General features: G+C 41.3%; 1 protein-coding gene across 6 annotated transcripts in view; it reads left to right on the top strand.

The window, feature by feature from the left end:
• Window positions 1-4,483: 4,483 nt before the first annotated feature.
• The window catches only part of LOC112316864 (armadillo repeat-containing protein 3), a 75,583-nt gene continuing 64,146 nt past the window's right edge, over window positions 4,484-15,920 (top strand). For 2 of the 6 annotated variants that reach the window (XM_053923365.1, XM_053923369.2), the window contains exons 1-2: window positions 4,484-4,597; window positions 7,857-7,905. In XM_053923365.1, coding sequence (XP_053779340.1) covers window positions 4,503-4,597; window positions 7,857-7,905 — 144 coding nt within the window. In that variant the 5' untranslated portion in view covers window positions 4,484-4,502. Of the gene's footprint in view, window positions 4,598-4,701; window positions 4,802-7,856; window positions 7,906-15,920 lie in introns of those variants that run through there. The other 4 variants (XM_053923368.2, XM_053923366.1, XM_053923367.2 and 1 more) reach the window with 4 other exon arrangements.

Here is a 15,920-nt window from a genome sequence, read left to right as displayed (position 1 = left end):
ATTACTGTGAAAGGTGTGATTCTCACCCGGGCCTGGAGGTGCGCTCTAAGGGGTGGGATATAGGTTAGAGGGGAATATGTATCATAAGGAGGCAGACGATACCTGAGAGCTGTGCAAGTTGTGTGCATGCTCCTCTTGTATTGCTGCTGCGTCAGGCTGTTGTCCTCTGGATCGGGTCACATCCCGTTGGTATACAGAGGTAAAAAATTGTGACCTGCCAGTTCAGGCTACGTGTGGTTCTACTTTGGATCTTGGATTTTTTTTACATTTATACTACTTTGGAATATATGTGTATACTTTCATGCTCTGTGCCTATTAGTGTTTGGCAAGTTAAGAAGTAACTTGACTTTGCACGAGGTAGATTTCAATCATACACACCAAATTCTAATGAAAACTGTTGAATGGGAGTGGGATCCGTTATTCACCGAGTGAATAGTATTAGACTTTCACATGCATGGAGGAAAACATGCCAGCTTTATAGTCCTCACAACACACGTGTAAAAGATGTATTGTTACCTCTAGTTTTACTCTGAGGGGGAACAAAGCAAGGAAACAAACAGAGCTGGTATTTGAACCCAGATCTTTCTGACTTCATCACTCATATTCTTCCTCATGCTATGGTGCTTATAAACGATAAGTCACTTCACTGCAAAGCAAGTACAGTGCCCCCGCTGGGAGTCAGGTCTCTAAATAAGGGTGAGGTGGATTGACCACAAGCTAATGGCACCTCAACCTCGGTTCCTCAGTTGTGAGGGCCCCTCCAAGACCCTGTGCCCACTTTCATATTATCCCTGATCAGGTGCAATGAAACCTGCACCTAACTCAAGGTTTGCAACTTTTGGTGATATTCACGAAGATGTAAAGAGTCAATATGAATTGAGTTCTAGTTAACAAATCCCACTGGGAAAAAACTCATTCTTTTTAAATATACTGGAGCACTCGTGGACAGAATTGCTGGTGTTTGTGTTTTAAGAAGTGATCCATGCGGGGTGCTGGTGGCTGAGAACGTGGGCACGCGAGCTGTGAGGGGACGTTGAGGGTGGACCCCCACTGAGCACTTGTAGAGCTATTGACCTTGGAAACCAAGAATTGCAAACTGAGAGGGGTCACCAGCTAGAGACTCAGCTTAAGGGAAGCTGCAAGGCCCTGAGCGGGTTCCAAGGAAATCCATCACTTGCCTCCTGCTAAGAAGATGAGTAGTGAGACTGTCAGTCTTGAGCGTACTTAGCACAGAATAACAAACCCTGAAACCTGCCCACCTTCCAATCCTGGAGTTTCCATGTACTCAGTGATGCATTATTCTCCTGGTGTCTCTGTGTGACAGCACGTACATGGGGTGTCGCCAACCTAAGAAGTTCATTGGAGCTTTGTCATCCAGAGCTTTTGTTGAGGCTTCACTAAGTAGGCACGGTTGTCTGAGTCACGGCCCACACGGTTACATTCAACCTCTAGCCTTCTCCCATCCTTGGAGACCAAACTGGTCTGTGGCTCAACGGTCCAACCCTCAAATTATATGATTGGTTTTTCTGGTGTGGTCAGTCCTCACTTGAAGTCTTTTGGTGCAGGCAGGGACCCCACACTGAGCCACCTCATAGCATAACCTATCAGGTGTCCATCATGAGTCATTTCATTAACATGAACTATTAGGTGTGGTGTAAGGGGTCCACTATGACTGACAACACATTCCTATTACTTGGGACATTCCAAGTGTATATAAAGCTTAACTCCCAGGAGCAGGGAGTTAACCTGTATTTGAGTAAAGAGAATTCATCACTACACAGTATCTTAGAACTGGCAGGTTGGTGTCCAGGACAGACAGACTGCATATATTTCCCTAAGTGAATATTTAAAGTCAAAAACCAAGGAAAAAAAACTTGGGGCTTAGGGAGGTTTTAGTCTTCAAATGCCATCAACACTTTTTTTTTTTTTTGTCTTCAGCTCCTTAAACTTCATGGTGTAGACTGGGCAGATTTACTATTACCAGACACAGAAGTGAGAGATGACACCCCTAAATAACGACCACTGTAGTAGTGCTTAGTTAAACCAAAGATTGCAGCAACTTTACCTTCCCTTTTCCTGGTGGTTTATAGTTTAAAGTGCTTCATATACCTTATCCCTTGGATTGTTAGTTATAATATAAAAGAGTATAAAATAATTTAACAATTGAGTGACAACATAGCAAACAGATTATTCAACTTTTCCATTCAAGAATTAGGCTGTACTAGAATTCATTTTTCCGGCCCTGCAGAAGCATCATTTACATGACAATTGATATGCTAATTTAGATTCATCTAGGAAATCTAGTATGTGGCAATCCTTTGTTAATATAGTTGAAGATATTTTGTTCATCTGGAAGTTTGAAAATTTTTTTTAGCAGGATAAAAACAAATTAATATGCCTCCTATATACACAAGAGACACCCAGGAAAACTGAGTAACACCTGAAAATTTAAAACTAATAGACAGTAGTTTTTTTTTTCTCTAAAATCAAACTTAAGTTAGTGTGAAATGAAAAAATTAAGGTAAAAAATTAAGAAAAGAACTTTTCTTCTTGGAAGGAAGCTATTTGCCATGTAAGCAGAATATTCACCCCCTTTCCCCTAGGTAGGTAAAAACTCTTTCATGTCTCTTTTTGAGAATGTGCAAAAAATTTTTTACTTCTATTATATCAGCCTATCAGGAGTTTTCAGATGCAGAAAGTTATGTCTTCACCATTTCTTCCTTTAAAACTTCTCTATTAAATTTTTTACAAATTCATACTCATCAAACTAAAGAGGCTTAGCTTAATACCCCTTGATAAGGAGAATACGTTTATATTGGGTAGGTGACGAGTTTAGTGGGAAGTGTTGATATTTGAGGAGCCTGTGAACAACCAGGATGGCTATATCAGCCTAGAGCTCAGTATTGGAGTCTGATTTGGAGCTGTATATATGGCAGTGAAATCACAAATATGAAAAAGATCACCCTGGAAAAGCATGTAGTATGAAAAAAGAGCTGGGGACAGATCCCTGGGAAATATCATTTAAGATGGTATAAAGACAGACTTTAAATAATAGTCATGAAAGTAGGAGGTCTAGAGCAAATAGTATCAAGGAAACCAACGACAGTGTTTCAAAAATGATGTATCACCCAGAGTGTTGCATGCAGCAGTGATGTCAAGGAAGATGAAGACCAAGAAATAGCCAATGGACTTGGGTAATGTTAGTGGTGGGAACAAACCCAATGACTATAGTTTGAAGAGTGAATGAGAGGGTAGAAATGTGGAAGTATAAATGCAGGCTATTTTTTTTGAAAGTCATGGTCAAGAAGATAAAAAGAAAAATGGAATGATAGCTAGAAGGAGATACAGGACTAGAGGAGGATTTTTTTCATTTTTTGTTTGTTGTGTTTTGCACAAGGCTTAGTAGAGACTTCACATATACTGGCAGGGGAAAAAAGCCTGGAAGAGACGGAGAGAGGTTGAGATTCAGAGGTGTAATATTCAAGGTCCAATCAGAAGACAAATCACTTTATCTGACCATAGAAAATTTAATACAAAGAATTGCTAAATATATAAAAAGCTATCAGGTACTTTAAAAGGGATGTGAACGTCGCGGCTGTACAAATCATCACTCTTAGGGCTGGAGGACCAACAGGAGCAGATGGGAGATGGAGTGTGTCAGTGGGATTCGCAGGAGGGAGAGATTTTTTGCAAAACTCAAGGAGTATTTTATGAAGATGTCCCTTGAGCTGGACTTAATTAAGTAGAAATGAAAGAATATTCCAAGTTACACATGGCCTGCAAATAGTACCTCTTAACAAATATTTGTTGAATAAATGATGAAGGAAGAGTGAGCAAACATCGAGAGGAGAAAACATGGAAAAATTTGAAGAAGATAGGAAGTTTGTTTGGGGCTTGTGTGGTGGGAAATAAGGCTGCACAGAACGAATAGGGATGGCCAGGCAACACTGAACGGCAGGCTAATGAGTTTAGACTGTATTTTAGGAAGCCAGTGAAGTTTGAGTAGGGAAGTGGCACACTAGAGCAAAGATTTCTGGACGGCTGATCTGCCCGTGGTCTGTAGAAAGAACTGGAAGGAGAGAGAAATCCTAGTCGTTTCTTAGGAGGCCCTGGATTGGGGTGACAGTAAGATCAGAGGGGACAAAATAGATAGAGGACAAAAATATTGGCCAACTGACTCAAGCGCTGATTGGAGTTGCTGGAGGAGGAGGAAGGGAAACTGAGGTTCAAGGCGTTTGGGAGGAATGGCAGAAAGAGGAAAGACACGAGGGAAGAAGAGGAAGTTTCGAAGGGTACGGAAAAATTCCGTGGGAAAAGACTGGATGCCCTAGCGGAGGGAAAGTGGCAGCGCAGGTCCGCAGCCGAGCGAAGTCCCGGCAGCGCAGGGGCTGGGACTCGTCCGCACTAAGACCCCGACCGCCGGCCAAGGGGGGCGCGCTAAGCGTCTCGGCGGCTGCTCGTCCAGAGCCCGCCCTCCGCCGGAATCCGGGCTGCACTGCCTCATGCTTTCCAGTGTTCACAGGGGCTGGACCTCCGCGGCTCGGAAGGGGAGGATTCCGGTGACGACCCTGTCCCAAAACAGGGAACTCCGGGGAAGGTAAGGATGACCCGGGTACCCACCGCTATCCCAGCGGGCCCGCCGAGCGCGCGCTTCCCGGGCTGAGGCGCGGCCGTGTCGCCTAGCAACCCGAGACGACAGCGGGACTGGGACTGGAGCGCCGGCCCCTGTGCTCGCGGCGGTTGCAGTTCGTTAGGTCTGCGGAGCCACAGCTCGGCTGGATCTCCAGGCAGGTAAAGGCAGGTGGGCGGCTGCCCCGCTGCCCCGCGGTGTGGAGAGGTCCCGGGCAGAGATCCCAGCTAAACTTGGGGACGGAGGAGGTGGCGCGCGGGTGGGGACATCAGGGGTGGGTTTCGCAAGCTGCCCGGTCAGCTCCCACTTAACAGGCAACACGGCGGAGACCCCGAGAGAGAGGTGAGGGGTTCAGATTCCGTACTTGACTCAGGAAGTGGGTCTCTGCTCCAGCTCTCCTCCTCCCCTGTAAGTCTTCTCAAAATAAATCTCCCCGTTAGCAAATATTTAAGATCGCCGAGGCTGAAAGTTCACGAAGGAGAAATACGAATAGTAAACGTATGAAAAAAAAGTGTGGTTCCTCTTCCATAGTCAAGAAGCTGCAAGTTTAAAGCTGACTAGTTTTCATACCCAATGCGGGTATTATTCTGCAGCTAGGGATTTATCCTAAAGAAACAGTTGAGAATGTGGATGAAGATTTTATGCCTAAGGATTCACTCATTTATGTTTAAAGTTCCTTGCTGCCTTGTCCATTTTTCCATAAAATTGGAAACAGATGGAAACTGGCTGGATACACAATGGATTTTTAAATAATGTTTTAAGTGGCACGATATGCTGATCCATTGGAGATGACTGGAGCAGTAAGTGGAGACTGAGATTTCAAAACCTGGTCATTAATTTAAGACTTTATTAGGAAAATGGCCCCAGGAAGGGAAGTTGAGAACAGGGAATAGAAATCCAGGGAGGAAGGTAAAATCACTGTAGAAAACACACACAAAAAGGGAACTATATCAAAATACTGTTTTCTCCCAGAGCTTATTTCTGAGTGATTTTTATTCCGTGTGCCCTTCTTGGCTTTTTACAAATTCTCTATAGTGAAGTGTATCACCTGTATAAAGTGGTACACATAAATATGGTTAAAATGGTAAATTTTATGTATATTTTAGTGCAATAAAAGAAATCAATGGACAGGTGGTAAAATAGTCAAGGGAAACAGGTGTCGTTTGCTTCAGAAAGTCAAAGGGATTTTTCTTCTTCATTCAACATCTCTGTAGCTTTAAAAGAAAATCTTCAAAGAGTAAATTAATATAAGGTAATTTAATTGTCTCATGTTAATTTTAAGTGAAGTGAGTTTACAATTTTTTTTTAAACATTAGGGTCATCTCTAAGGCTCCTTGTGTCTGGCCTGTGCCGGCTGTATACTTTCTCCCCCGTTAACAATCACACCCAATATGGTGATTAAAACACAAACTGAACACTTCCTGCTTCACAGAAGAGCCTAGGACCAGCTGCATCGCTGGGATCCTGTCTGTTCAGACCCTTCCAACCTCTGCACTCCTCAGTATGCAGTTACTCAAAGACAATATGCTGAAATAGTATAAACAGTTTCCTGAATGAAAATCAGGTGACTTGAAGCAACTTAATGCAGGTGTAAATTAATTGCTTCCCAAATATCCACAGGGAGTTCTTTTGTTAAATTTGACCGCTGTATTTCAGAATTGGTTATTAAGAGCTATGAAATCTCCTTTTTCTAGGGGTTAATCATAGGATAGACTTTCATTTGTCCAGAATAGTTTCTGTTTGTGTGAAATATTATAGACACAACATCTATGGTCTGTGGGCTTTAAAGCGCCTATGAAAGATGTGTGAGACTTGAAAAAAATGAGTCTAAAATATGAAGACAGGGAAAAATTAATGTTAAATTAAATGTTTTACATTAATACTAAAATTTGATTACATTGAAAATAATTTTCTCATTTTGCAAGAATTTCCAGGTGCACAAACTGATTGCTGCAACGTTTTAAAAGTTTATGATGAAAATTATATATAATGGGGAATGTGGGTACATTTTAACTTTTTTTTTCATTTTAACTTTTTAATACTAGTGTTACAGTGTTAGGTAGTAGGTAGGTACAGTGTTAATATTAGGATACAGTGTGAGGTTGTGCATCACAGAGTGAGCTTGCCCAGGCCATTGAAGATCTCAAAGTTATGTGACCTGAAGTTAGAGACCTGGAGTAGGTGTCTTTCAGAAGTCCCTGTGGGTATGTGATAAGTTCTGGTCAGTGTCTCTAATGCCAGGAGCTGCTCTTCTCCCTTGACAAGTCATCTGAACTGACCCTGGCACCGTAGATTCTCTCCAGGGATTTTCTCTCTCTTGGGATTTCTCTTGAGACTGTAGTAATTTCCTTGAAACTAGAAAGTAACATCAGAGATTGCCTATGCTAAACATAATCTCACATGTTCTCACTGGAGAAAGTTTGAAAGATTTCTGGGGTAATTCTAACAGTCACCAACATCTTGGAACGTTTTCTGTACCCAGGTGGAGTTATTCCTCTGTGCTAGATCAGCTGTGTCTACTATTTCTTTCAGTTTTTTCCACACAGTGATGGACCATGAGGGCAGGTAGAAAAGGGTCTTGCAAGGAGTAATCGTGACTTCCCAAGAGTGCTTTTCTTTGTACTCTTAATTACTTTTTATTAAGCTATAGATTATGGCAGAGAAAACTTTGTTATCTGGGAAGTTGACACAAATGTTCATCTGGGGTTGGTAGATCTTGGGTATAATTCACAAAATCCTTACTCCCAGGAAAAGCAGAGTTAACTATTTTTGTGAATGCTGAATGTCTACTATGCACCAGACACTGTTCTAGATGCTTGGGATGGCTCCGATGCAAGAAAGCAGACCAAAATTCCCTCTCTTTGAGGCAAAACATTCTTGCATCTCTCAAAAGTAACTTGGACTTCATCTCCCAAACCCTACATAAGTGAGCTATCGGCATGGCAAACGAAAAAGTAAAAGTTACGTCACTAATACATTCTCTTCCTTTCCAAACTGGAAGCCAGGACTAATGCCCGACAATCTTATCAGTTACATTCAAATTATGGTTTGGATGGGGAGGGAGGTAACGTATTTGTACATGTGCAGTAATTTCTGCAGGCATCACACAGTCTTTTTTAGGTAAAATGTAAAGGAAATAAACTTCCTAAGGACATATTTAACTGAGAAATTTTTACATGTATGATATATAAATGACACTGTACCCATCTATTGCATCTTTTCTCAGAATGGGTAAAAAGATAAAGAAGAAAGCAGAACCTCCTCCTAAGGATGTGGTAAGTTTCTGATTTGAATACCAGTAGCATGTTAACAACCAGTTTTAAAAATAAATTGTTCAAATAGTTGGCATGTACCAGTATATACATGAATACACAGTAGCAAAAGTCCAAAAAAAATTGGTCAGAGAAGATGAGTCAAAGAAATCTAACATTATGTAAACAAACAAACAAACATTGTCATTACATAATTAGCACAATTAGAGAGTGGTTATTAGCTTTCCCAGTATGTGGATGGCATGTTTATAAGCCAAATTAATGAATAAATAGTTTTGGTATGTTCTTTTAAATACTTTACATTTGTCAGTCTATCATTAGTGTTAATTGCCCAAGTGCATTTTCCAAGTTAAGTGGAAGTTATGCTGCGGCTGTTAGATGTGTGCACAAGGCTGTCGGAAGATAACCCTTTGGAGGTCAGATGTGCTCTCCAATTCTGTGCAGAGAGGAGTCTGGGCTCATCGTCACTTTCTATTCCACATGCTGGAGTAACGCATTCCTTATAACACAAAGCCCTGTTGGTCTCCTTTAAAAACGTGTTTTTATCTTCTCTCTTTATGTTTTTTGAATTACTGAAACATTGTGTTTAAAATAAAAAAAAATGACCTTGCAGAATTTTCAGTTTAGAAAGTTGTTTTGAAAGACACATGTGTGATTTTCTTCAAATCAAACATGAATGGAAAAAAAATAAGTACCATGTAGTCAACTCACAGGACTTGATAGTTTGAAGGAAACTGAGCCAAGCGCAGGAACCTCCCGCCGTGGTTACAGCTGCCAGCTCCAGGCCAGCCCTGACTCTCATGAAATGTGTTTTTGTTTTTGTTTTTGTTTTTATGAAGTTGCTAAATTTGGGCAAATTCTTTCAGTTTTTCTTCATCTCTTTAATGGGAATTGTGATATCCAACTCATTTCAGTTGTTGTATGAACTATTGTAAAATGAAATAAAACATAATAAAGTTCTTCGTGCCTGGCACCTAGTTAACACTCAGTAACTAAGATCTAAACCATGGGAACCCTTTACACTCTGCTGCACACACACACACACACACACACACACTATGTAACTACTTACATATGATACTTCAGTGCATGTGGGAAGCACCTGTCTGCCCAGGTCTAAGAAAGCTTTGCAGAGATGGTCAGTGTGGTATCCTGATGTATTTTATCAGTCTGGCTGCCCTCCTTTGGACATAATTTTAAAACATTACAAATTCTCTTATTTTTCAGTGCATTCTAGGTTTGCATTCCCTGTCTTTGCTGCAGAAGAGCATCACTGCCACCTTCTTACTAGGAAGTGGGCTCATGAACACAGTGCTTGATGACAGACACTCTCTGATTGAAAGTAGAATGAAGAGACTATTGATCGATGGATGTATTTGTCTAAGACACTTTCTCTAATGTTATCATGTCTCGCTGCTATCATGCTCTGTGTCCTGATCCTCGGGGAGACACTTGGAGACCTGAGAGACCATCCCAGTCCCAGCTTTAAGTAAGTCTAGCTCCGCCTCCTCAGTTCACAGCAGCCCTGCGGGCAGCCAGAGACAGTGTAGGAATTACCAATGGCCCCGACTACTACTTTTCCCAAGGGGCTCTCCACCTTTCCCCTATTCTGACTTTATGCTAAAAAGTTGACAGAGCAGTATTAAAATACCTAATCACTTTTCTGTCTTGTAACTCTAGCACTTTAAAACAGTATGCTACAATTTAAGGTATCTGAACTTGGAATTTGTTACAGGGTACACGTCTTCAAAGTCTGGGCAAGGTTTGATGTACAAATTATAAATGAAAACCAGATTTAAAAAAGGGATATAATAACTGCTTGAGAAATAAATTTTTCTGTATCAACTAATAGTAGTTTTGTCCTTATGTATTTCCTGAAAACAGTGCTCCCAAAGATTTTTATTTTCCCCATTTATAAACTTTTTATTGAAGCATAGTACACATACAGAAAAGTGCACGAAAAGATACAGCTCAATTAGTTTTTGCACAATGTTCATTTTTGAGATTTAGCTGTACTGTTGTGTGTAATTATGATTTTTATTGCTGTACAACATTTCCCTGTATGAAAACACCTCCGTCTACCTCTCCGTTCTAGCACTGACGGGGAGTTTGAGTGCTTTCCCATCTGGGGTATTTCAGATCGTGCAGCCGTGAACATCCTAGTGGGTGTCAGAGAGTTTTATTTTCATTAGTCTTTCATCTGCTGGTTAAAATGGGTAATAATAGGGACAGAGAGAAGGATGTTTGGTGATACGGTTAAAACAAAAAGCTTTCTTTGTTTTCCTTAATATTCTTCTTGTCAAAACACACAATAATATGCGCATATATGGTTTACTGACCTCCATTCCTTCTCATAAAAGGGAACACTAGCTAAGAGAATAGCTATAGGAAGATATGGCTTCAACAACCAATAGAACTATATTCTGCCTTCTGCACTTATTTCCACGTCTGACTGAAAGGCTGTTCGTGATGCTGTAACACAAGGCAAACTTCCTGCGCGATGATTGCATTAAAATTACCAGCAGAAATTTCCTTAGAAGGCGGTATTCAGTATAAGGCAAGATACTCAGCAACTAACAGGAAGGCTCTGGAGTTAACGGCCAGAGTCTGAGTTCTCGCTCCGTCTATCACCCACCATCCACGATGGGAGGCAAATTTCTTAACCTCTGTGCGCCGTGAGGATGTGAGTCTATCCACGTCACAGGATATGCACTTGATATCCACTCAGAGAGGTGAGGGAAGGTTAGGTCGATACAGGAAGCTTAGAACCATGTCTGGCACCAGTTCAGAACTTAGTCAGTGCTGTTATTGTCAGTGACACGGTTCAGGGCTCTGTCCCTCATCCCGTCACTCTGCAGGACTGTAGAAGGAGGTAGGCGATCCACTGAAATCCCCGCAGGCCTAGTGTGTAACCGCCATGATTCACGGTCGGGTCTTCGAGTTCATGAGCGTGGCCCTTTTATTCTCTTAATATTTCAGAAGCAATTGAGCTTCAGTGGATAAATCACAGTATCTAAACTCACAAGAGACTATGACCTGGCCCTGGAATATCAATGATTAAGTATCAACTGAACATTTATGTTAATGGGTCAGGAACTTCTCTCCCTAGTTAAGTGCTGATGGGAACCTAAGCCTGGTGACTATTGAGTATCAGAGCAACACACTTAGTGGAACCTGCTGCCTCACCTGGGCAACCAAACCCAGTTCTTTGGAAGACTGGGTTGTCTCCTGGGGCTTGTTTTTCCAGAATCTTTTTCATCAACCTCACAACTCAACCTTTACTCTTTGTCAGAGATGGCCAAAACTGCCACAGACTTTTTGTAGAAAGGAAGCATCATAGGGACTTATTTTCTTATCTTTCTCCTTCATCACAGATAAACCACCGTGAATAAGAAATCCAGTACGAATTCATAAATAATACACATATACAAACCTGCATAAATAATTACCAGCTTGCTCACCTTGCTCTAAGTGTTTGTCACCCTGAATCATGTTGTAAATCATGTTTGCTGAATCATTTCTAGCAAACTAGAGGCCAAACAAACTAGCTGTTTTCATTTAACCTTCACACTTTTTAACGTATTTCAACTGCTATGTAGTCTCTACTAAAAGTTCTTACTAGAGTGGTGTAGTCTACTTCCTTCTGTATCTGTTCCTCTTTTCCTGTGTAATTGGTTCCTCATGATCTGAGACCAGTGATGTGGTCAATACCTTCCAATAAAAATCAAAAAAGCCTTTTATTTGGACTTACTAGCACCATAAAAATCATTTAGTTGTCATGATTTATGTACTTTTCACTCAGTTCAACTTTGTAACTTAAAAAAATGTTATTTTTTTTTTATTTAGAGAGGGGAAGGGAGGGAGAAAGAGAGGGAGAGAAACATCAGTGTGTGGTTTCCTCTCACGTGGACCCCACTGGGGACCTAACCCACAACCCAGGCATGTGCCCTGACTGGGAATGGAACCTGTGACCTTTTGGTTCGCAGGCCTGTGCTCAATCCAGTGAGCTGCACCAGCCTGGGCTCAACTTTGTAACTTTGTGTCCTTTTAGATTTGTGCTTATCCAGTAACCCTAGCCACATGTGATTATTTAAATTTATAATAATTAAAATTAATTAAAAAATAAAAATATCAGTTCCTTCGTCACATTAGTTACACTTCAAGTGCTCAAGTGTCACAAGTGACTGTGACCGCCACTGGAGAACACTGAATCAGCATGTCCATCACCAGAGTTCTGTTGGACAGCACTGTTCTAGACAGTCTTTTTTTTTTTCACAAACGTATGAAAGTATCCCTATAAACCTATGGCTTCTTTAATTGACTGAGCTTAAAATTCCAAGCTCAGCCAAAATGGTTCCCCTTTCTTTTTTTCTTTTTGTAAATAAATTTGGTTCATCATTTATTTTGCTCAAAGCGTGAAATTATAATTTCACAACCAGCGTGTTGGTGACTGATTGTTTCTCACAGGAAAGCAGATGGGATGTGTAATTACAATGCAGTATTATTTATTTAGTTGTGTTAGAGCTATCATTTTATTCTCAGCGCCTTTTTAAATAAAAAATTACTATGGTGCTGTAGGCTCTGCAGGAGAAACACATGTCATGCCAAGCTCCCCCTCTCTGCCAAACATCGGTGCTCCTCCTCCTCCCATGGCTCTTCGGTGCAAACACTCACCGTCTGGGTCTTCTCTTCAAGCTCCTCAAACACCAGGTTACCTTTTCCTTAAGGAGGATGGCAAAGTGCGGAGTGTTTTCCAAACCCTTGAAGGAGGATGAAAAGCACACGCTATAGCTGCTGTTTATAGCAGCTACTTTCGCGTACACCACGCTTTGAGAATTGTCATCATTCTGTGGAGACCATGACACCCACGTTCCAACACAGCGTATTTGTTCCCACCTGTAGAGCATCAGCATTGAAGGCATTGGAATGTCAGAGGGCTCTGAAGTGAGAGTCTGAAATGGAAGGGAATTTGTCGTGAGTGGGGGTTGACGGAGAAGGTGATCTGCCAGGACGCTAGGGAAACTGTCTTAAGCAGTAAAGCTGATCCCAGGCTGTGGTTCTCAGGGGTTCGGCGCAGGGGCCAGGGGCCTTATGAGGGTAGGATGGGAACTGTGGACCCTCTCCCCACAAAAATGCACACCAAAAGTTCTGCATCCAGTTTCAGTGGGAGAATCTATCCCTAGAGCAGCCCACTGATGGTTCCGTGAGTCTCTGAGAAACTTCTCTCCTTACCCAATAGACAACACACAGCTAAGGTACTTTAGGCCAGAATCATAAAAAAGAAGTTTTTACAGAGGCACTTTATGGATGCTTGTTGAGTTTCCATACCCCAGATTTATTCTAGGTGATGGAGATAGAGAAAAACATAGTTCTTTGCCTGAAGAAATTCATTCATTTGTTGGACCAATATTGTTCTTCATCCTGGGCGTATACATGAGAACAAAACAAAGTTCAGGCCTCAAGGCAGCACCCATTCTAGTTGGGGAAACAACCAGTTAACAAATACCAATATAATTCAGGTAGTGATCAGATCCATACAGAAAAAGTAGGATGCAGGATGGAGAGTGATGGGATCTGCGGCACTATCGGTAGGATCTACATCAGGGCAAGCCTTCCCAGGGGGGTCACATTTGAGAAAGACCTAAATGGAATGAAGGAATCTGCTATGCCAATATCTGGATGAGAGTTTCCCAGGCGATAGCAATAACTAAGGCTCGATTTAGTATGTCTGAGAAAGGCTGAGGAGGTTGGTGTGCCTGGAGATCAGTAAGCAAGGGATCAGGAGGTGGGTCACCAAAGTGGTGGGATGATAAGATCATATGGACATTTTAGGCTATGTTAAGAAGGTTGAATTTTTTTCCCTAATGTGCAAAAAGGGGTATCCAGTGGGAGGTTACAAGTTGAGAAGTAGCAATAACTAAGTTATATTTAAAACAAAAAAAATAGATTCTACATATGAGTAAATCATATGGTACTTGTTTTTTGTCTGACTGGCTTATTTCACTTAGCATAATATTCTCAGATCCATCCATGCTGTCTCAAAAGGTAAATTTTTTTCTTTTTTATGGCCGAGTAGGGTTCCATTGTGTAAATGTACCATAGTTGCTTTATGCACTATTCTATTGATGGACATTTGGGCTGCTTCCAAATCTTGGCTACTGTAAATAATGCTGCAATTAACATAGAGGTGCACACATTCTCCCATATTAGTGTTTTGGGTTTATTTGGATAAATTCCAAGAAGTGGAATCACTAGGTCAAAAGGTAATTCTATTTTCAATTTTTTGAGGTAGCTCCATACTGCTTTCCACAGTGGCTGCACCAATCTACATTCCCACCAATAGTACATGAGGGTTCCCTTTTCTCCATATTCTCACCAGCACTTGTTTGTTGATGATGGCCATTCTGACAGGTGTGAGGTGATATCTCATTGTGGTTTTAATGTGCATTTCTCTATGATTAGTGACATGAGCATCTTTTCATATGTCTATCCACCATCTGTATGTCATCTTTGGAAAAGTGTCTATTCAGGTCCTTTGCCCATTTTTAAATTAGATTGCTTATTATTTTGGTGTTAAATTTTATAAGTTCTTGTTTTTTAAATGAACAAACTGAACAAACAAGCAAAATAGAGACAGACTCATAGATACAGAGCAGGCTGACAGCCCTGAGGGTGGAGGTTGAGGCGGTGGAGGGGTTGAGCAAGAAAGAAAACCAGAAAGAACTCATGACCATGGACAACAGTGTGGTGATTGTGGGGGAGGAGGGGGTATGGGGAAATAAATGGTGATGGTAAAAAATAAAATAAAATTACATTAAAAGAACAGCAACAAAAAGATCATTCTAGCTACAATGTGAGAGAAGAGTGCAAACTGGAAGACCGATTCGGAGGCTATTACAGAAGGAAAGCTAGGACCAGGGGTGACTGTGGGGAAGCTGAGAAGTGGCCAGAGTGGGCACACAGGCTGAAGGTAGATGTGATGGAATTTGCTGATGGATCATATGTGCGGTGTGGGAAAGAGAGGGGCTGAGCTGTTTCAAGGTTTTTGGTCTGGACATCTGAGTAAATTAGGGTAAAACACTCTGACGTGAATGTGTAAAACAGACAGAGTGCAGTGTGTTAAGTGCTATTATATAGAAACAGGAGGAATGTAGCTGTGGCAGAGAAAAGAAAGCACAAAGAGTTTTAACACCCAAACTATCATGAATAATAAATAATAGAGAATATATCCAGAAAGATGAGGACTTGGCTATTAAATAAGCCATAAGCTTCTATAGTTTTCAGATCTATTGTATTACTTTAATTCTCTAGGAATGAAATGAAACCATCAAAAAGTGGTAGGCAGCACAGGGGTCACTGATGATGACCTTCGTGAGAACCGCGTTGGTGCCTCCATGAGGGTGAAAGTCAGATGGATGTGCACCAGGAGGCTGGAGTGAGAAAATGACGGGAAGTGAATAGTTTGTAAGATTTTTGACTCTGAAAGGGATGATTGGGTGAAAATTCAAAGAGAGCAAATACTAGTGTTCATTTATGGCTTGCGTTTTGTAAAACAGATTTGATGAAAAGACAAAGGGACAAGGAGAGTCAGGGTTTGGCAGGAGTGTTATTAAAATAGTAGATAATAAAACCTGAGTAGCACAAGAAATGAAGAAACGAGGAAGCTGCTGACGTGAAAGTAGAGGGAGTAAATGGATGGGGTCTCAATGAAGCTGAAGGATAGCTGTGGTGGGAGTAGCTGAATGATGAAGCTGTGTCTTTCATTACGTGCTGGCTGGCTACCAGGAAACCCTTAAAGTCTGAACATTGTGGGTGCTAAGAAGGCAGAGCAGGCAAAGTGAATAGGCAAAGAAAAATTGGTGGGATATCAAGCATAATAGCAGAAGACAAAGGTGTGTGATAGGTGGATGCTATTGAGTCAGAATCAAGTAGAAGAGACAGAAAAGAACTTCAAAAAGTAATGGGAACCTTCCTGCTTCTGAACAGAATATAATAGAGGTGGGTAGCAGTAGAGCATT

This window comes from Desmodus rotundus, chromosome 4 (genome assembly GCF_022682495.2).
Source record: "Desmodus rotundus isolate HL8 chromosome 4, HLdesRot8A.1, whole genome shotgun sequence".
Classification (NCBI taxonomy): domain Eukaryota; kingdom Metazoa; phylum Chordata; class Mammalia; order Chiroptera; family Phyllostomidae; genus Desmodus; species Desmodus rotundus.
Note: the sequence above shows the minus strand (reverse complement) of the source record. Positions and strands in the feature narration are given on the sequence as shown.